The sequence below is a fragment of the Peromyscus eremicus genome, chromosome 15 (genome assembly GCF_949786415.1).
Source record: "Peromyscus eremicus chromosome 15, PerEre_H2_v1, whole genome shotgun sequence".
NCBI classification, from domain to species: Eukaryota; Metazoa; Chordata; class Mammalia; order Rodentia; family Cricetidae; genus Peromyscus; species Peromyscus eremicus.
The window spans coordinates 53338954-53359189 of NC_081431.1; the positions used below are offsets into that span (position 1 = coordinate 53338954).

The window sequence follows — 20236 nt, forward strand, 5'->3', positions numbered from 1 at the left end:
TGGTGATCCCCAACCATAAAATTTTTTCTTTGCTACTTCATAACTGTAACTTTAGCTGTTATGAATTGTAATGTAAACATCTGATATGCACAGGTTGAGAATCATAGTTCTAAGGACTTAGGATTCAATTGAATTATGACAATTTGAATTGTGTGTGTGTGTGTGTGTGTGTGTGTGTGTGTGTGTGTGTGTGTATGCATGTGCGTGTGCACACGTTGGAGGCAAGGAGACAGTCTGGGTTTGTCACTTCTCAGGTATCCTCTACCTTCTTAATGATTTCTGAGCTGGTCTCCTCCTGGCCTGGAACTGACCAAGTAGGCTAAGTAGTGGACAAGGGAACCCCATGACCTGCCTGTCTACAGGACCCCAGCACACTCTGGGCTGCTTTCACGTGGCTTCCAGGAACTGAACTCGGGTCTCCAGGTCTGAACGGCAAGCACTTTGCCAACTGGGCTGTCTCCCCACCTGTATCTGAAACTTCTATAAAACACATTTTATCTTAGGAAAAAAGAAAACAAAACAAAAAAAAAAAAAACACTAAAAATTTGACGCGACTTCTTCCTTTTGAAGAAAGAGAAGCAACTGGCAGAAAGCATGCAATTCAAGGACCCCTCAAATGCAGACATCCTATGGAAGTCTCTCTGAGAAATGCAAAGGAGCATCCGTGAGGAATGTGAATGCACAGTGAGGAAATCACTTTACAAGGAAGCGGACAATAGCTTCCTTCGTTATTATCTCTGCCTGAAACTGACCCTATGCTTTCTGTACCAGCAAAACACTCAAGTGGTGTTTCCTTCTCCTCTCTCCACCCTGCCCACACTCATATCTTCCTGCAAAATAAGCACTAGAGAATTTTCAAATTCCTCACGAACTGGCTTCCAGTTTCCTCATAATTACAAAACTTTCCCACACACTCCTTAAACCAGTACGACAATGAGCTAGGAAACATCATTAAGTACAATATAACACAGTGTGTGCAATTCAAGCTGGTTTACCTTCAGAAACATTTGTTTTTACAGTGAAGTCATCGGGCGTTAATATATAATTCAGCCACCAAGTGAAGCCCTGTTCCTGCTTTTCCTTCCAGCGTTCGTCATAGAACATGTTCTTTGCAGCAAATGGCATTGGGTGTCTAGGAATAGCTAAGAATATAATTAATTACTGCATAAGAAATTTTCCTTTAAATTATTTTTTAAAACACATCAAAAGGACTTTTGTACTAGCAAAAATCACCATTAAAACACTAAACAATATTTGCTTTTGTTATTTGCTGGAGAGAGTTGTAATTTCTAAAGTGTGATAATATAGTCAAAGCAAAGGCTAAATGCATTATTTCCCTGTGATCCCATTTTCCAGTGTGTTACATACAAAACCCTTTGTTAAGTAAAAACACTTGCCTGCCTTTAATGGCTTTATGAAGGTCAGATGAGACTGTGCTACAGCAACAATGGGTCGTGTCCTTCTCTTTGTTTTAGAAAGAGGCGTTTTTAATACCAATGAATCTAAAATAAAATAGAAAACACAATAGCATTAAAAAATAGAATGAATTTTCCAAAAAGGTAACCAATTTCAACATCAAATTTGGGATCCTCATAATCATATTCATTAAAGAGATATCTAATAATGACTATGATCTAAGTGCTAATGTTACGAACTTCAGTAATCAAACCAACCAACCCCTGAGCGCTGGAGAGATGGTGCCACAGTTAGGAGCTCTTGCTGGTCCTCCAGAGGACCTAAGTTCAATTCTCAGATCCCACAGGGATCTACAACCATCTCTAAGTCCAGTTCCAGGGGATCTACTGCCTTCTCTGGCTTCTATGGGCACTAGGCATGCACACTGTTCAGACACACACGGTAGGCAAAACATCCATACTCATTAAGTAAAAAATAACGTCTGCAAGTTACAGACCACAAACCAGTTAATGACCTATAGAAGCTGGCATCCTGATGGAACCACAGCTTAGTGTGTGCGTACTTCTAGACTGAGCTACATGCAGGGAAATGCAGAACTGGAAGGCATGGTCCCAGCCTTCAGCAGCATCAAAGGGCCTTAGAAATCCCCTCTAAAGGAGCTCACCGAGATCCGTCTAAGGAATACAGCCTACTGACAAAGCCAAAATGTGTGAGGAAAGGCAAAAACGGGAGAGTTCAGCAACATAAACAACAGTGGCAAATCATATTTAAATATATTGTGTCAGGAACTATCAAATATTAAATTCAAAGTCTCATTCATAATAAATCAGAGTATTATAATCATCCATGATTTATATAATTAGCATACTGGGGCTTAGAACAATTTTGTAGGCAAAGTTACACAAGCTAGCAAATAAAAAAATCTAATGCGTGTAATTCTCTCTAAATCTAGCAAAGAGGCCTTCCTAGGTTGTTGCTTCAAATAAGCAGTAGGTTTGAGCAACAAAGCTTCCATGGTCATTTTGTATTTATTCATGAATTCATTGATTCTCTTTATCACTTATTGTCCACTTTGTAGAAGGTCAAAATCAACATTTCCTTAAAATCAAAGAATTTAATGAAATACTACTAACAGGCATATGCAATTTACTTCTATTTGAAAATGTAACTAGAAGGGCATATTGCCCTCCAAGTTCTCATGTGCTGATGCAAATAGTAATAAATGGTACTTTCACTTCCTATGCAGGAAACCTATATGATTTCCTGCTATTACCTCACGGCATCAGTTAAGGATGTCCACCATGTGATCTGACGGCCTTTGATTCTGCAGTAGAATAGTCATGATAGTCTTCTTAGCATTCTAGGTATCTTACTAACACTTCCTGTGTTTGTTGGGTTCTTGGTAATTCATTTTCTCATTTCAAGCATTAAAAGCTTAACTTTTGTTAATTCCACTGCCTAATGAATTTCCCTCTAGTAACATTTTCAAATATAAATAAATATTTAGAATCAGGCCTATACTGGAATTTACATAAAAAGGATGGGACAGAACCACAATTAAGGACAATTCCAAGGAGCAGTGAAAAATTTAGCAGCATTATTCACTGTGGTGTATATTGAGTAGATAGGAAGGATGTAGCTTTGTATAAAGCAAGTGAAAGAGACTTTTGGAAAGCCAAGTAGAAACATCATATTGACTATAGGAGTCCATCCTGAAAACTATATACATGAAGATACATGTGCATAGTTAACATTCAGAACTGTGACATATGATGTTATAAAATGAACATGAAAAACATTCTTATAAAGCAAAGATGAGGGCAGTAAGAAACTTCTAGAAGAGAACCAGATGGGACACCAGTATTGTAAGAAGACTAATGACAGCAAGAAACAGCATTCCAGGGAGGTAGAGGTTCAAATTTATACATAGTTTGCTAACAGATGATTCAAGGTGATTTAAGAAACAAGTACTGTATTTACAATTTGGATACCATCGACCATCTATCCCTGCAGGCCGTGCTTCAGTCTCTTGCTTCTTTTAAGCAAAACCTAGAAAAGTCAATATTCTCTGATTATGTACTTGTTTGTATAGTTTTCTGTGTATGGGTTATACTTGGGTTAAAAGGTGTGTTCTGAAAGGAGCTTGTACTGGCAATTTCTAATTCCTCCCCTATCTACTGGACAAACTTCAATCAGTTTTAAGTACCCTATAGACACTCCACAGACACGGTTTTGGGGGACATATCCCATCTGAGCGAGTTGGGATAAAAAAATACCCCCCATAGGCTCATATACTTAAAGACTTGGTCCCTAGTTTACATTATTTGGGGAGGTCATAAAACCTCTCAGAGGTATAGCCTTCCCTGAGGAAGCGCATCCCTAGGGGCAGGCTCTGAGCTTATGCCCTTGTCACACTTAGAGTCCACTCACTCTCTCTGCTTTACCTTTTCAGTTAAAGAAGGGATCCCTCAGCTCCCTGCTCCTGCTGCTCGAGGCCACATCTACCAGGCCGTGATGGACTCTCCCTTCTGAACCATAAGCCTAAATAAAAACTTTCCTCTAAGTTGCCTTGATCGTGGTATTTTCTCACAAACAGAAAGGTCACTGATCTGCCATCTTAAAGAGAGGAATATCTGCACTTCTATTTCCTTAATGAAAAAGAGGTTCAGAACACTAGCCTAAGACAGTGTACCAGGCAGACCATCAGCTCCATCACTAACTCTGGGAAAAACTGCTCAACTTCTCAATGTACCTACTTTCCATTTGTAGAACTGTACTATAGGTAAAGCCGACACCAATTTCATAAGCACATTATAACTACTAATGGAGGACACAGTAAAGCAAATACAATTGTGGTGCCCGACACATGAGTGCTCAAGAAATGTTAACTACTGTCATCTGTCATGAAGGGAGGGAAGAGGACTTCAGGACAAAAGAGAGGGATAATATAACAACATGGAATACCAATTATTCCAGCCAGAAAAATCCCGGCCCAAAAAAAAAAAAAAAAAAGGTGGGGGGAGATAAGGACTTAGTAGTTAGAAGTCAGGAAGACCTACAGATAATGTTCACACATAGAGTAGATAAGGGAGATCAGCTTAGAGAGAGATGAGTTACTTGGTTGGTTGGTTGGTTGGTTAGTTGGAATCTGTCTGAGAAGGACAGGAAGGAAAGCAGGTAACTGAAGTGCTTCTGAAGAATTAAGAAATTTAAGCTAAATACGGAAAGGACAGACACTTCAGGTGGGGCCTTGGAAACAATGGTGGATTAAGGAATTGTGGGTGCTGGAAAAGTGCAAAAGTGGTGGAGTTTTGTTCAAGAATAAACGCTGGAATCAGAGATGGCAACATGCACTTGAGATGCTTTTAGGATAGCAGAGCCCACAGATGCTGGAACCAAAAGGCCAGATCACTAGAAGACTCTTCTACAAGGATTTTAAATTCTTCAGATTAGATACTGGAAAGAGTATCATGAGCCAAGTTCATTCTTAGATCTACTCACTGAGCCAACAAAAGACAGACAAGAAAGATGAGCTTTGAGCTATTGTTTCTTTCATTTGTTTGTTGAAGAAGGAGAGAAATAATACTTTGGAAATAGATATGAAAAGCAGATATAATAAGACCCACCAGGAGGCCCAAGGTCATTTGGATACAGTATTTTTGAAGTTATAGTTTATACAGAAAATTCATGAACAAAATATGAAATTTAAACTGGGGCAGGAGTATAAGTATTTCAAAGCACAACATCACAAGTGCCAACAAACTGCTAAAAGTACAAGTGAATACAAGCTCATCAATAGCAGATTTACTAATTCAGAAAACCCACTAAAACAAAACAAAGTATGTTCTTCAACTGTACTTTCACTCAATATATTATAGACAACTTACCAGGTTTCTTCTTCAGGCTTGATTTCTCACAGTTGCTAATATGTCTTGAGGTAAGTGTTTCTTTCTTTTTGGTTCTTGCAATAGTTGACAGTGTAGACTCAAGAGGAGAAAAATGGATTCGTTTGATTTCACACATGTCCCCATGTTCTGTAACAGCCAGTTTTCCATTTGCGTCTTCCATGTTTCCGTTGCTCTTTCTTTTACGAGAAACTAAAACTGTCGTTGAAGGTGTCACTGCATTTTCATAACCTGGAGGTTTACTTACTACTCGCTCTACAATTGGAAGATAAGAATGACAACCTCTCTCTTTTAGGTTATCCACTTCTCCACATTCACCTACTATACCTTTGAGACATCTTTTTGCGTTTGGCTTATCAATCTCAGGTAGCTTTTCTCTAGCATTGGTGGGCTTCCTTTTGGTAACAGTGGCAGAAAGAATTGGGCGTCTCTTTGGTTGCTTATCCTGGTTACAAAGAGAAGCATCTTGAAACTTAGAAACACTGAGATGTTTTGTAAGACCGGGGCTATGGTACTTTATTTCTACAGGGTTTTGTTTTTCAAAACTAACCTTGGGAGTTTCTGACTGCAGACTCTCAAGGTTATATGCTAAACCCTCTCTTATTTTCCAGTCCTGGGAAGTTTTATTTGATAATGCTGATAACTTACATGTTTGCTGACCTATGTGTGCCATGTTATCCTTTACAAATTGTGTTGGAGATAAAATGGGATTGACTGAATCTGATTTGAGAGTTTTTTTAAGTCCATAATTATCGTTTAAAAAAGACTCTGGGCTTAAGATTGTTTGGCAAACTTCATGTACAGTTTGGGATTCCAAACACAGAGACTCTGAGTTCTCTTTCCTAAATGTTTCTGATAAAACATTTCTCACTAATCCTAGGCCATTATCAGATGCATAGCTGTTGTTATGAACAAAAGAATCCGGACTGAGAAAATTGATTTGGCTTTGTGTAATATTCAAAGGTGAAGAACAGTTTGGAGCAAGAGGAAGTTTACTATTCTCTTCACTTTGGCCACTAATACTAATGGGATTAAGAAAAGTTTCATTTGTGACTTCCTCATTAAAATTAAAATTGTTTGAAATGCTGGCATCTTGTACTTTGAAATGTGCATTTTTGGATCCATGAAGAGATGAATAGGTAGTAGACTTGTGGAAACACGTTGGCAAGCAAGTTTCATTCTGGCATTCTCTAACAGGGCTAATAGATGAGGTGGGAACTTTGTTTTCTTCAAGGGATAAAGAATTGTTTTCTGTTGGAGAACAGCATTCACTCATAGCCAGATTTTCACAGGCCTGCAGTGGGCTCCTAATTCTGACAACTTTTTGTGAAATAGTAAATGCCTCATTAAAATTTTGGCTTTTGGAAGTCCGTTTATATTTTGAAGAGCCTGGAATCTTCTTATTGGTATTCCAAAGACTTCTCTGTAAAAATAAATGAAATACACTAAACAAGTTGCAAGCTATTCTCTACCACTTTGAAATAAGTGATGTTAGACATGTCACTTCATGACTTCCATCAAAATCATTTTTCTATAATAAACGTTCCTTACCAGTAAATCACAGAATGATTAAAACATTACCTTTTTCTTTCGATGCTCTTCTGCATTTCCTAGTAATATAGCCTGGTGCTTCAAAACATCATTCACAAGAAATGTCACAATCTCCCTTACTCGTCCTTCTTTCAGTGGTGTCCAAGTGACAGAAACAGTAACTTTTTCTTTAGGCTGAAAGAATAGATTTCAAATGATTATGATAATATAATTATATAATAATCAAATACGCTCTAGGCTTTAGGCCCAGGGGCACAACCAGTTGCATCCCAGCAGGCAAGACTCCCACAGGCAGGCCCGAATATCACCATCCCCTACAGGACCCTGTAACTTACAAGGCCCAATCCCACCCATCCTCTGAGATCACAGCGGCTCCCTGAGACACAGACTCCTCCAGTTCTGATTGGACCAAGATCTCCCATTGGACCAAGAGTGCAGATTGGACCAAAAGAGGCTCCCCCAGACACAGACACCTTTTGCATTGATTGGAGGAAGAGATGGGTAGATGCCAATGCAAAAATACATTCAACAACATAAAGAGCAATATGGCATTACCAGAACCTAGTGGTTCTACATCAGCAAGACCTGAACATCACAACGCAGAAAAAAAAAAAATCAATCTTAAAAATGACTTTAAGATGATAAAGGACTTTAAAGAGAAAATGAAAAATTCTTTTAAAGAAATCAAAGAAAAGACAACAAAAAATTAGAAGAAATCAATAAATCCCTTAAAGAAAGCCAAGAAAACCAAGAAAAACCAATTGAACTGGTGAAGGAAACAGTTCAAGACTTGAAAACTGAAGTAGAGGAAATAAAGAAGACACAAACCAAGGGAATACTGGAAATGGGAAATCTGAGTAAACGAACAGGAACTATACATGTAAGCATAACCAACAGAATGCAAGAGATGGAAGAGAGAATCTCTGGCATTGAAGATACGATAGAGGAAATAGATTCATCAGTCAAAGAAAACACTAGTCAACAAAGTCATAACACAAAATGTCCAGGAAATTTGGGACACCATGAAAAGACCAAACCTAAGAATAATAGGGATAGAAGAAGGAGAAGAATACCAACACAAAGGCACAGAAAATATATTCAACAAAATCAGAGAAGAAAACTTTCCCAACCTAAAGAAGAAAATGCCTATAAAGATACAAGAAGCTTACAGAAAACCAAATAGACTGGATCCAGAAAAAGTCCCCTCGTCACATAATAATCAAACCACTAAACATACAGAATAAAGAAAAAATATATTAAGAGCTGAAAACCAGTTAAATCAAGACCAGATAAACAATTTAAATAGACTAATAATCCCTAAGGAAATAGAAATAGTTATTAAAAGTCTCTCAACCAAAAAAATGTCCCCAAGACCAGATGGTTTCAGCACAGAATTTCAAAGAAGAGCCAAGACCAATGCTCTTCAAATTGTTGCTACAGTTACCCTAATACCCAAACCACACAAAGATGCAACAAAGAAAGAGAACTAAAGACCAATCTCCTTCATGAACATTGATGCAAAAATACTCAATAAAATACTAGCAAACAAAATCCAAGAACACATCAAAAAAGTTATCCACCACGACCAAGTAAGCTTCATTCCAGAGATACAAGGATGGTTCCACATACGAAAATCTGTCAATGTAATACACCATATAAACAAACAGAAAGAAAAAAAGCCACATGATCATCCATTAGATGCTGAAAAAGCCTTTGACAAAATCCAACACCCCTTCATGATAAAGGCCTTGGAGAAATCAGGAATACAAGGAACATACCTAAACATAATAAAGGCATTTTACAGCAAGCCGATAGCCAACATCAAATTAAATGGAGAGAAACTCAAAGCAATTTCCACTAAAATCAGGAACAAGACAAGGCTGTCCACTCTACCCATATTTATTCGATATAGTACTCGAAGTTCTAGCTAGAGCAATAAGACAACAAATGGAGATCAAGAGGATACAAATTGGAAAGGAAGAAGTCAACCTTTTGCTATTTGCAGACGATATGATAGTATACATAAATGACCCCAAAAATTCTACCAGGGAACTCCTACAGCTAATAAACAGCTTTACTAATGTGGCAAGTTACAAGATTAACTCAAAAAAAAAAATCAGTAGCTCTCCTATATTGATAAACGGGCTGCGAAAGAAATCAGGGAAACATTACCCTTTATAATAGTAACAAATAATACAAAATACCTTGGAGTAACTCTAACTAAGCAAGTAAAATACCTGTATGACAAGAACTTTAAGTCTCTGAAGAAAGAAATTGAAGAAGATATCAGAAAATGGAAAGATCTTCCACGCTCATGGGTAGGTAGGATTAACATAGTAAAAATGGCAATCTTACCAAAAGCAATCTACATATGCAATGCAATCCCCATCAAAATCCCAGCACAATTCTTCACAGACTTGGAAAGAACAATACTCAACTTCATATGGAAAAATAAAAATCCCAGGATAGCTAAAAGAATCCTATACAATAAAGTAACCTTTGGAGGCACCACCATCCCTGACCTCAAGCTCTACTATAGAGGTATAGTAATAAAACCAGCTTGGTATTGGAATAAAAACCAACATGTGGACCAATAGAATCAAACTGAAGACCCTGACATTAATTCACTCACCTATGAACACCTGATTTTTTACAAAGAAGCCACAACTATAAAATGGAAACATTCAACAAATGGTGCTGGCATAACTGAATGTCAACATGTAGAAGACTGCAAGTAGATCATATCTATCACCATGCACAAAACTCAAGTCCAAGTGGATCAAAGACCTCAACATAAATCTAATTACACTGAACCTGATAAGAGAAAATAGGAAATAGCCTTGAACGCATTGGCACAGGAGACCACTTCCTACATATAACACCAGTAGCACAGACACTGAGAGCAACAATTAATAAATGGGACCTCCTGAAACTGAGAAGCTTCTGTAAGACAAAGGACATAGTAAATAAGACAAAACAACAGCCTACAGAATGGCAAAAGATCTTCACCAACCCCACATCTGACAGAGGGCTGATCTCCAAAATATATAAAGAATTCAACAAACTAGACATCAAAATACCAAACAATCCAATTAAAAAAATGCGCTATAGAGCTAAACAGAATTCTCAACAGAAGAATCTCAAATGTCCAAAAGACAAAGGAATTGCTCAACATCCTTAGTCATAAGGGAAATGCAAATCAAAATGACTCTGAGATACCATCTTACACCTGTCAGAATGGCTAAGATCAAAAACACTAAAGACACCTTATGTTGGAGAGGATGTGTAACAAGGGGAACACTCTTCCACTGTTGGTGGGAGTACAAACTTGTATAGCCACTTTGTTAATCAGTATGGTGGTTTCTCAGAAAATTGGGAATCACTCTACCTCAAGACCCAATGATACCACTCTTGGGTATCTACCCAAGGGAGCTCAAGCAAACCACAAGGACACTTGCTCAACTATGTTCATATCAGCATTATTCATAATAGCCAGAACCTGGAAACAACCAAGATGCCTGCCAATCGAAGAATGGATAAAGAAAGTGTGATACATATACATAATGGAGTATTACTCGGCCTTAAAAAACAATGACATCAAGATCTCCCATGGGGAGTCATCAGAGTCCGGCTTGATTTGGGGGATGTGGGGATGTGGGGTGGCTTGGGAGGGAGGGCTGGGTGGTGGGAGGAGGGAGGAGATGGGATCTGTGAGTGGTATGTAGAGTGAGTAGAAAAATTCTTAATAAAGGAAAACGAAAAAAATACACTGTGGACATGTATGAAAAAAAATGACATCATGAAATTTGCAGGCAAATGGATAGAACTAGAAAATATCATCCTGAGTGAGATAATCCAGACTCAGAAAGACAGCTCACTCATAAGTGCATAATAGTTGTAAAACAAAGGATAACCAGATTACAACTCACAGCTCCAAAGAAGCTAGGAAACAAGGAGGATCCTAAGAGGGATGTATTGATTACCTTGGGAAGGAGAAACAGAGGAAATCCAGATGAGTAAACTGAGGATGGGGGCGGGGGGCAATAGAGGGTAGGGAATGGGAATGAGAACATGAGGGAATGGGATGGTTGAGCTGGGAGAGAGATGGAGTGGGAGAGCGATGAAGGAGATATACTGATAGAGGGAGACATTACGGGGTAAGGGAGAAATTTGGTACTAGGGAATCCACAAGGATGACTCCAGATTAGACTACTTAGCAACAGTGGTGAGGGTGCCTGAACTAGCCTCCCTGGTAATCAAATTGGTGAATATCCTAACTGTCATCATAGAGCCTTCATGCAGTAACTGATGGAAACAGATGCAGAGATCCACAACCATACACCAGGCAGAGCTCTGGGGGTTCAGTTGAAGAGAGGGAAGAGGGATTACATGAGCAAGTGGGGGTCAAGATCATGAAAGGGAAATCTACAGAGACAACTGAATCAAGCTCAAAGGAACTCACAAACTTTAGACCAACAGCTGTGGAACCTGCATGGGACCGGACTAGACCCTCTGCAGACAGGAGACAGATGTGTAGCTGGGTCTGTTTGAGGGGCCCCTGGCAGTGTAATCAGGATCTATACCTGGTGCATGAGCTGGTTTTCTGGGTCCCATTACCTATGGTCAGACACCTTGCTCAGCCCTGATAAAGTGGGGAGGGGCTTGGTCCTGTTTCAACCGAATGTACCAGGCTTAGCTGTCCCCCTCATGAGAGAACTTACCCTGTTAGAGGAGGGGATGATGGGTGGGCGGAGGAAGGTGTGTGTGGGGGTCAGTTATCGAGAGGAGGGATGAGAGAGGGATTTGTGGTTGGTATGTAAAATGAATTTAAAAAAAAATTTTCAAAAAAAGAATTGCACAATAAAAAGAAAAAAGAAGTTCAACCTAATTCTTTCATTTTACAGTGAGGAAATTGTGACTTTGGATGTTTAGTTAATTATGATTTAATTAACAGGTCATAATAAAAATTGAGTTTGGATAAAAAAAAAATCAAATGCACTATATATAACTAGTAGTTACAATACCCTAATAGGGTTAAATATCTTTTTGCTACTTTTATTTTTCTATGCTAGTTCATTGTAAGGAAAAAAAAAAAACACTAGCAATAAAAGCCCACAACAAAATAAAATTATAAATATAATGAAAACTATAAAATTATAACAAAATCTAATTGCACAAAAGCAAAAAACTGATAATCTACAAGTCATTTTAATTGGTTGGTTTTAAAAACATAGCTGTGGGAACTAGGGACCTAGCTCAGTAGTAAAGTGTGTGCTTTGAGCAGCCTAAGTTGCCAAGCATGGTGGCAGGAACCTTAACTTAAAAAGATAAACTTTTCTTGAAAAGTGGAAATCATAGATTTTTCAAGCAGCTGATTAAAAATAATGGAGAATTTTTCCTCTACAAGCCAGCACTTATCCTTAGAAAAAAAAATAAGAACTTTACTTCTATATTATAACAAAATGGAGTAAGTACAAGAATTGAAGAGAGTCTGGGCGGTGGTGGCGCACGCCTTTAATCTCAGCACTCCAGAGGGAGAGGCAGGCGGATCTCTGTGAGTTCGAGGTCAGCCTGGTCTCCAAAGCGAGTTCCAGGAAAGGCGCAAAGCTACACAGAGAAACCTTGTCTCGAAAAACCAAAAAGAAAAAAAAAAAAAAAAAAAAAAAAAGAATTGAAAGAAAGTCTTTCTATAGATAGAGGGGTAACGGTTTCTGAAGTGCCGGGACTCCGGATGATTCAGCCAATCTCAGATTAGCCTTTCCCTGAAGACCTTCCTTACTTGTTACCAGGCGATTTGTGCAGACCTCCTCAGCTAATTGTTTTCACAACTTTTGAGGGTCTACTCAATGAAAAGGACAGTAATCATAGTCAGAACGAAACTTTTTAACTCTACCTTGACAGCAAAGAGAAAAAAGATAGAAAGATAGAAAAAAGAGTAAAATACAAAGGTGTGCCTACACATAACATGTGCATATTGAGTACAATTCTAAGGATGCTTTTGGGGTGTTGCCTGTGGATGTTTAAGCAAAACAGTTCATTATCACAACAGAAATGTAGTTCGTTCCACTCTGTCTGAACATACAAATGAAAAATAAAATGCATATTAAAATGGCTGAAAGGAAGCAATTAGAAAATTTCCATCAATGTACAACTCCTAATCTCAAAACACAGAATGCCAAACCCCAAACATATTTTGCAAAGACTGCCAAAAGTCTATTAAAAACGTGTAACAGAAAGTTTCTGAAATGCGTCTACGGACGGCAGGTGCACGCGCTTTGATTCATCACCCCGAGCAAGTGACTGCCCACTTTTGCCATGTATTCACACAAATCACACAGCACCAAAGCCCATCCACAGTCAAGACGGGGAGTTGGCCTGGTGTCCGGGTCCCTCTCTAATCCCAGCCCTACCCTGCAAAGGGAGTGTCCCAGAATCAAAACAGGAAGTTGACCTAGGGTTGGAGTGCCCTCATCTCCCAGCCCCACATAAGCAGCAGAATACCCCACCGTCACGGCTGGGAGCTGACTTAGTTTTTCTCCGAGTTTCTCGCTGTATGCCAAGGGCGCCACGCCACGGGGACGCGCCCCTCACACCCACCTTCAGCTCACAGCCGCTCGGCACCACGCTGAAGCCCTGGCCTGCGGCGCGCAGCAGCGACAGCTCCACCTGCAGAGGCTCCTCGTGCGGGTTTTGCAGGACCAGAGACCGCGTCCGTGAGGTGCCCACGCGGACGTCCCCAAAGCAGAGGAACGGAGCGGCACAGAAGTGGCTGAGCAACAGCACCGGCGGGGACGAATCCCCCGTCTCCGGATCCCGGGGCGCGCGCCGCCCGCTCTCCTCCGGGTTGTAAGCGACCTGCCGGGTCGCCATGGCAGCCGCCCCGCTCCGGGCGGTCTGCTACCCGCCGCCGGCGTCCCGCCGCCTGCCCAGAAAGCGGGGATCAGGACAAAGATCAGAAACCCACAGACTACCAAACCCCTAGCAAAGCAGCCTAGCCGCTTTTGCTTCGGTTCAAATATCTGGCCTCCACCAATGGCAGCTCCGAGAACCGCCTTGCTAGCGCACCAATCAGAGAGCAGATCACTGCGGCCCCTCGCGAGCTGGCCAATCAGTGAGTAGACAACCGCCCACATCTACTAAAGAGCCAATGAGTGAGCGAGAGCTCCTGGCCAATGGGACCGCGGCGCCTTGTTTAAATGATGGCCAGGCTGTCACGGCTGCCTGGAGAGGAGATTGAAAAGGCAGCAAAATTCCGTGAATTGGCTTAGAAATGAAATTGCCTTTGATGTTTTAAATACGCTACGATGGAGGAAAAGGTATCATCACCGTGTCCAACCCACGGCTGCATACGGTCCAGAATAACTGAGTGAAACTTGTGAACCACCGTTTCCCGGGAAGAACTGGCACCTTCAACAAATGCTGGGCAAGACGGAGGATTAGAAAGTCAGATTGTGGAAAAGTTAGAAATTGGAGGTCAAATCTAATAATTGTTGGGGAACATCGTGTGCCCTCTTAATAGCCATGTCTTGTCATCCTTTGTAAGTGACCTAACAGCATTGTGACCATTGTGTAAATTAACTCTTAACGTACAGAGTACTGGTTTTCCAACCATGACTACTGCCAGCATCTGTGGCTGAGACAGGTTTCCCTTTTGCCTTAACATACCTATTTAATGTTTCCACCTATTATTTGAAAAATGCCTTTGAGTACTGTAAAAAAAAACTTCATCAAATTGTTACCACGTTGGAACATGGAATTTGGGATAACCTAAAAATATGTCCCTATGCCATGGTCACTCATATTTGACTTCTGAATAAGCTGATAAAATGGGACCAAAAGAAAAAGACACTTTTGAGGTAAGAATTTTGATTTTCTGTCAGTAGAGTCAATATGAGTTTTGCTTTTTTATAACTTGTGCGGTTTACCAGCATTTTGCCACTGTGTCAGAAAGTTTGACACTCCTGCTTGCCACACATAACCAGACACAACTGTTAAGTCAGCCAAGAAATTTTATATGAACCATGCCTTCTTATCTGATATGCCTGCCCAGAATTAATCGGCTTTACTCTGTACATTTACTGGGCTGAACAGAGATGTAAAGAAAACTGTTAGCATGTTGTTGGGTTGTTTTGTTTTTAGACAGGGCCTTGCTCCATAGCCATGATCAAATTGTGATGGCCCAATGAGAGCTGTAACAGAAATGGAGATTAGTTCGTAAGGTTCAGGTGGTATCCTATAGAGGCACTAACATTTTACAGCAAGCATTTCTCCCCAAAAACAGAATGAATAGTTGCAGGAATGAGCAAGACAGAGGTTAAGAATGCTCATTTTTAATTTTATATAGGATATCTTATTTCACTAGTAGAGTTTTGCTACAGTTTAGACTTCTCCAAAATCAATGACTATTTCAAACAAAATAGTCACCACTGATACTTGAGTTTATATAAAACACTTAAAATTTAAGGTCTACTAATGTATATATTTAATAATATATAAATATATAATGCATTTTAAATAATATGTAATTGATTAGAATTATGTTTCAAAAATGTCCTCAAGATATTTGGTGTTCTACTTATTCATGGTTTTCATTTTATAGAGGCATGCAGAACACTGTGTTCCGTACTCTGAAACAATTTGAAAGGAACCTGGATATGTTTTACTAGGACCAAAGAACTCTGTTTATTTAAAATATCAAAATAACACAAACAACAAATTCAATATGCAAGATGACACCTACTACTCACAAAGAACTGAATTTCTGCTCTAAAGACATTCATACTTAAGAAACACAAGACAAACAAAATAGCTACTAAACTCGACATTTAACATACAATGGAAAATAATGAATTCTGATATTTTAGATTATCCTTTGTAATTACTTTTAACTGTCTTAAAAACAAAAGTTATGATTTGAAACAGAAAACAAAAGCATTTTCATTTTAATATGCATCATCCCTCCCTTAAACAGAACAGTTTTGACACAACATGGAGCAACTAAACACCCAGCTTGTGTAATGTTTTGGCAATCACTCTCATCAACTGTAATACAGTTTTACTTACAAGGAGAAAAGTCTCATTGTTGAATAAAGGACTTTCTATAATTACACCACAGTACATTATTCATTTTATGCAAGCAGGAATATCAAACAGAGAGGCATGGTGACAGTGAGATGTGCACATGCTCTTCATGCCAGACATTTCAAAATCTCCAGCAGTAACACAAGCATTGAAATTACTTGGCTTTACTTAAGAATCTGAAATGCTTTTATAAAGGTTTTCATCTTTGAATAACATCTATTCTCCAAATAACATCCTTAAATTCTCTCTAAATAAATGGCTGCAGAGACTAACTGGTTTTGGGATCTTTCAAAGGACAGACTCAAGATCAATATACAGCAAGTTAAAACATAAACACACCTTCTCTACAAAATCATCCCTCTCATCTTCCACACTATCTAATCCTATTGCTTTTATCATAGTGATCTACTTCCAAAGAGGAAGCGCAGAAAGCATGCTGATACCACAGTGGAAGTATCATAAGTAAAAATTGTATAAATATGGGAGGATACCCAAAAAAGGAACACTCGCAGAAAACTTAAAGGGAAATGTGCAAAAGAAATGAGTGGGATATGTAGAACTGTCTAGTTCCTATATGCTGTGTAGAAAATTATTCTCATCCATTATTCACGCTAATAGCAGGTAATATTTAACGTAATTCTTCTTAAAGATTTAGAAACACTACTTACTCCTTATTAAATAATGCATTTTCAGTCTTTTTCAATTTGGCACTAAATCTTAAAATGTCCAAACATGACTCTGTTGAAAGGTCGTGCTTTTTTCTGAGTCATCAACTCGAGTTCTGCGAGACTGGGATGCTGCTGCTCCCTAAGAGCAGCTCTTCTTACACCATCAACCATGCTCAGTCCAGGGAAAGTGAACTAAGTCTTCAGTGCAGAGCTGTGTGCTCACGACAACCAGTCACTTAAGAGAGCAATCAGAGATAGAGGCTGACATGAGGGGCAGAGGTACTAGTCCTTCTGTCAGATTGTTCTAAGCATCTAGACAGGCTGAGGAGTGACTCCAGTAACCATTAAGGCCACAATAGAAACTTTTAAAAAATGACATGTAAATCATAAAAACCAATGTTCACACTGTCACTTAATGCCAATTTTCTAAGTTAACATAAAACTATGTAAAAGGCTGTTGCCCAGCCAGCAGGCAACACAAACATAAGACTCAGAACCAAAAAATAAAACAAAACAAACAAGCCATTTATTTACCAGTACACTCTAGGGAGCCGAAACAACACTACAAAACTACACATCTCTGAAAAAGCACGAAGTAGTCAATCCAGAAAAGATGGTCTAAAAGAACACTCTTAAAGAACTAATGCTCCAAACCTCTCCTGTCAATAATAAATTAGAGTGATATGGTAAGAACAACATTCAAGTTCATAAACATACCAGGTTAATTGTGTTGAATTAGGATGTGATTGAGTGAAAACAATGGATGGTATTTATTAGCCCTTAACACTTTATAGTCACTCCACAAAGGTGTTTTTGACACTTTTTAAGGTTAAGAGAAATTAGTACACTTCTTTTATGCTACCATCACTTAAAAGGCAGTCACTTTATTAAAGCACCAGTTGAAAATGCTAGTTTTATTCCTCTTTTCCCCAGCAGTAAAGGTCTAAATTAAAAGTCTGCAAACTGTACTACTTTTGTAGTTGCTTGAAGGTGTCTTGCTGGCCTAAGGAACAAACCCTATGGTTAAGTGGTATTTTAGGCTGCCAAAACCAAAGAGTTTCTTATAAAAATAACCTCACCTTGATCTGGAGAAAAAAAAAATCTAAGGCAGAAATTATTTTTGTAATGTAGTGTAAAATATAATCTTATTATTCAATAGTGTTCATTAAAAAACTGCATCCAACTAAACTGAGAGAAATGAGTATTCTAACTTATAACTGGCTGGTCAGTGTGACTGTTCCCAGAGTAGTTTCCCTACTATTTTATACACATAAACACAAACATTTAATACTTAATCTCAGTATTCAAACTAACAATTGTTTTTAAATCTATTATCCAAGGACTTCAACTGTGCTTCTTTGGACAAAGATATAGTCAAACAACAAAAAATTTAAATTCTTTTAAACTACCCAATACCTACTCAAAATCTTTGGTGCATTAAGTCGGCGATAGTAAGTTAATAAATTTCTGTACTCAATAACTTATTCAATTTACAGATTAAGTGCTAACTGTTATCTATCAAAAATTAATTTAAAACAATAAATTATACTCACAAAATAAAATATTCACAATGAGGCTAAACTTAGTTGTGAGATTCAAAATTTTAAGCTTAGTTGCTTAGTTACAAAATAATGATTTTAGAGTCATAGAAAGGTGAACTAAGAAGAGTGGGGCTCATTTTATAATTTTTGTGCCTACTTTGAGAGCTAATATACATTCAGTTTATCCAAATCCATGTTCTTACATTTTTGGAAACTAGAGGAAGCAAAGTAATTTTCCCACTATTGTGGTTTTACTTATTTTTTCTAAGCATTATATTGACTACCTCCAGACTGCATTAGGAACAAAAGAATGTAGTGCCTGGCACATAGTATGCATTCATTAATGCTACATCTTCTTCTTCCGTGAATTGCAGTCTGCCACCAGAGTTCAAATTAGTACTTTCTCTATAACACGGACATACATCATTCCCTTTCTAATTCAGAACTGCTTACAAGGTTCAAATGAGATAACATGTAAAAATGTTTTCAATAATACAGTATTCCAGCTTATCTACAGTAACAACTAAGTACAATTATACAACTGTATTTCACTTTACATAAGAGCTATATTCTTGAAAAGTCCTAAGTAAACCAATTCCTAAATTAAATCATATATTTAAAGTATTAGATCATTATTATTAAAAGAACCTTAAATACTTTCAAAACCCCAGGTATTATTTTCACTGTGGAAATGTTGTATCCTCCTTTTCTGCCAAAATACACAATATATCATGCACATAACACACATATAGACCATTTGCCTTTTTTAATAAACCCAAATTTTTCTGTAGTAGCTTATCTCTAAGGCAAACTATATTTATAGGTATGATGTTTTAATTTCAATAGGATATTTAGTTAAAATCTTATCTGCCTTTAGGATAAAAATCATAAATCCATGTTCTTGATACTTGATTTGAAAGTCTAGGACTCAGTGCCTCAGAGTCCAGCTCCATCATTAGTTCCCATAGAACATTTCCACACGAAGTAAATAAGAATGCTTTAACAATAAGAAATAATATGAAATTAAGTCAACTGGTTCAAAGACAATTACAACCAAACTTCCATAAGTGAGGCAAAACTCAGGTTACCTTTATTATTTATATCAGCTACTTTGGTTAATGCCTCAATTTGCAACATGCTCTTTGTTTGAACATCACTATGGCAACTGTTCCTATAAAGTACCTTCATTTCTTAAGTGCTTAAACATTTTCCTCATTATTGATTAAGTTTTATTCACTAAAAGTTCATTATTTTATTTGTGATATGTTTTCAAAACCCACAAGGGCTAGGCAAGACTTTACAGTTTACACACAAAAAAGTGCTAAAAGCAATTAGGAGTGTAAACAAATTGAAATAGAAAATTTTAAAAACTGCTAATTTTCCAGTAGTTTACATACAAACTGCATGTTAACAGTAAGTCAACTCTGCCTAGTCTAACCCTCAAGCAACCCCAATAGGAAAACCTCATCCTAGGTTAAGTAGAAATTGAGTTAAAAGAGAAAAAAAAATTGCAAAGTGCACATCTTTAAAGGTATTTTATAATTTTGGCAGGCTTTTTCTTCACTTAAATTTCATCAGTGAGGTGTTCCTGTGATTGCTATTTCCTTTCACCAAGCTTTCAATTATTGTCTCATCTAAAAACAAGACTGAAGATTAGAAACAGATCTCTTAAGGAAGCAAAATTAAAGTTCTGGCTTGAGTGTAAATCTGTATACAAATAGTAGTGCATTCAGCTGAAAAACTAATTATGTTAAATTTGGGGCAAATTTGAGAATGGGTTTGGCACCTTTTCTGACATTATATATGAAACATCTAGGTTCCATTTCCCTATTTCAGTCAGCCAAATTTTGTAAATGACACTAAATACATTATTTAATTAAACCGTCATCAATTTAGTTACAGCTGTCCCTTCTATACTCATCTAGATGCTGAAACATACTGTGAATGTGGAATAAATGACCAAATACAAGACATGCATGTGTCTTGATGATATCTAGGTAAAACTGTCATATTTTTCATTATTATATATTCAATTAGGTAATCTAATGCCTAGATCTATTTGTATTTATTATTC

General features: G+C 38.0%; 1 protein-coding gene across 1 annotated transcript in view; it reads right to left on the reverse strand.

Moving 5' to 3' along the window:
- The window catches only part of Aspm (assembly factor for spindle microtubules), a 53624-nt gene extending 39723 nt beyond the window's left edge, over nt 1-13901 (reverse strand). Inside the window, exons 1-5 of the mRNA XM_059280439.1 lie at nt 13470-13901; nt 6903-7046; nt 5304-6744; nt 1398-1502; nt 996-1142 (exon numbers count right to left, since the gene is read on the reverse strand). Of these exons, the coding sequence (XP_059136422.1) occupies nt 996-1142; nt 1398-1502; nt 5304-6744; nt 6903-7046; nt 13470-13742 (2110 nt within the window). The 5' untranslated portion in view covers nt 13743-13901. The remainder of the gene's footprint in view (nt 1-995; nt 1143-1397; nt 1503-5303; nt 6745-6902; nt 7047-13469) is intronic.
- Between the last annotated feature and the right edge of the window lie 6335 nt (nt 13902-20236).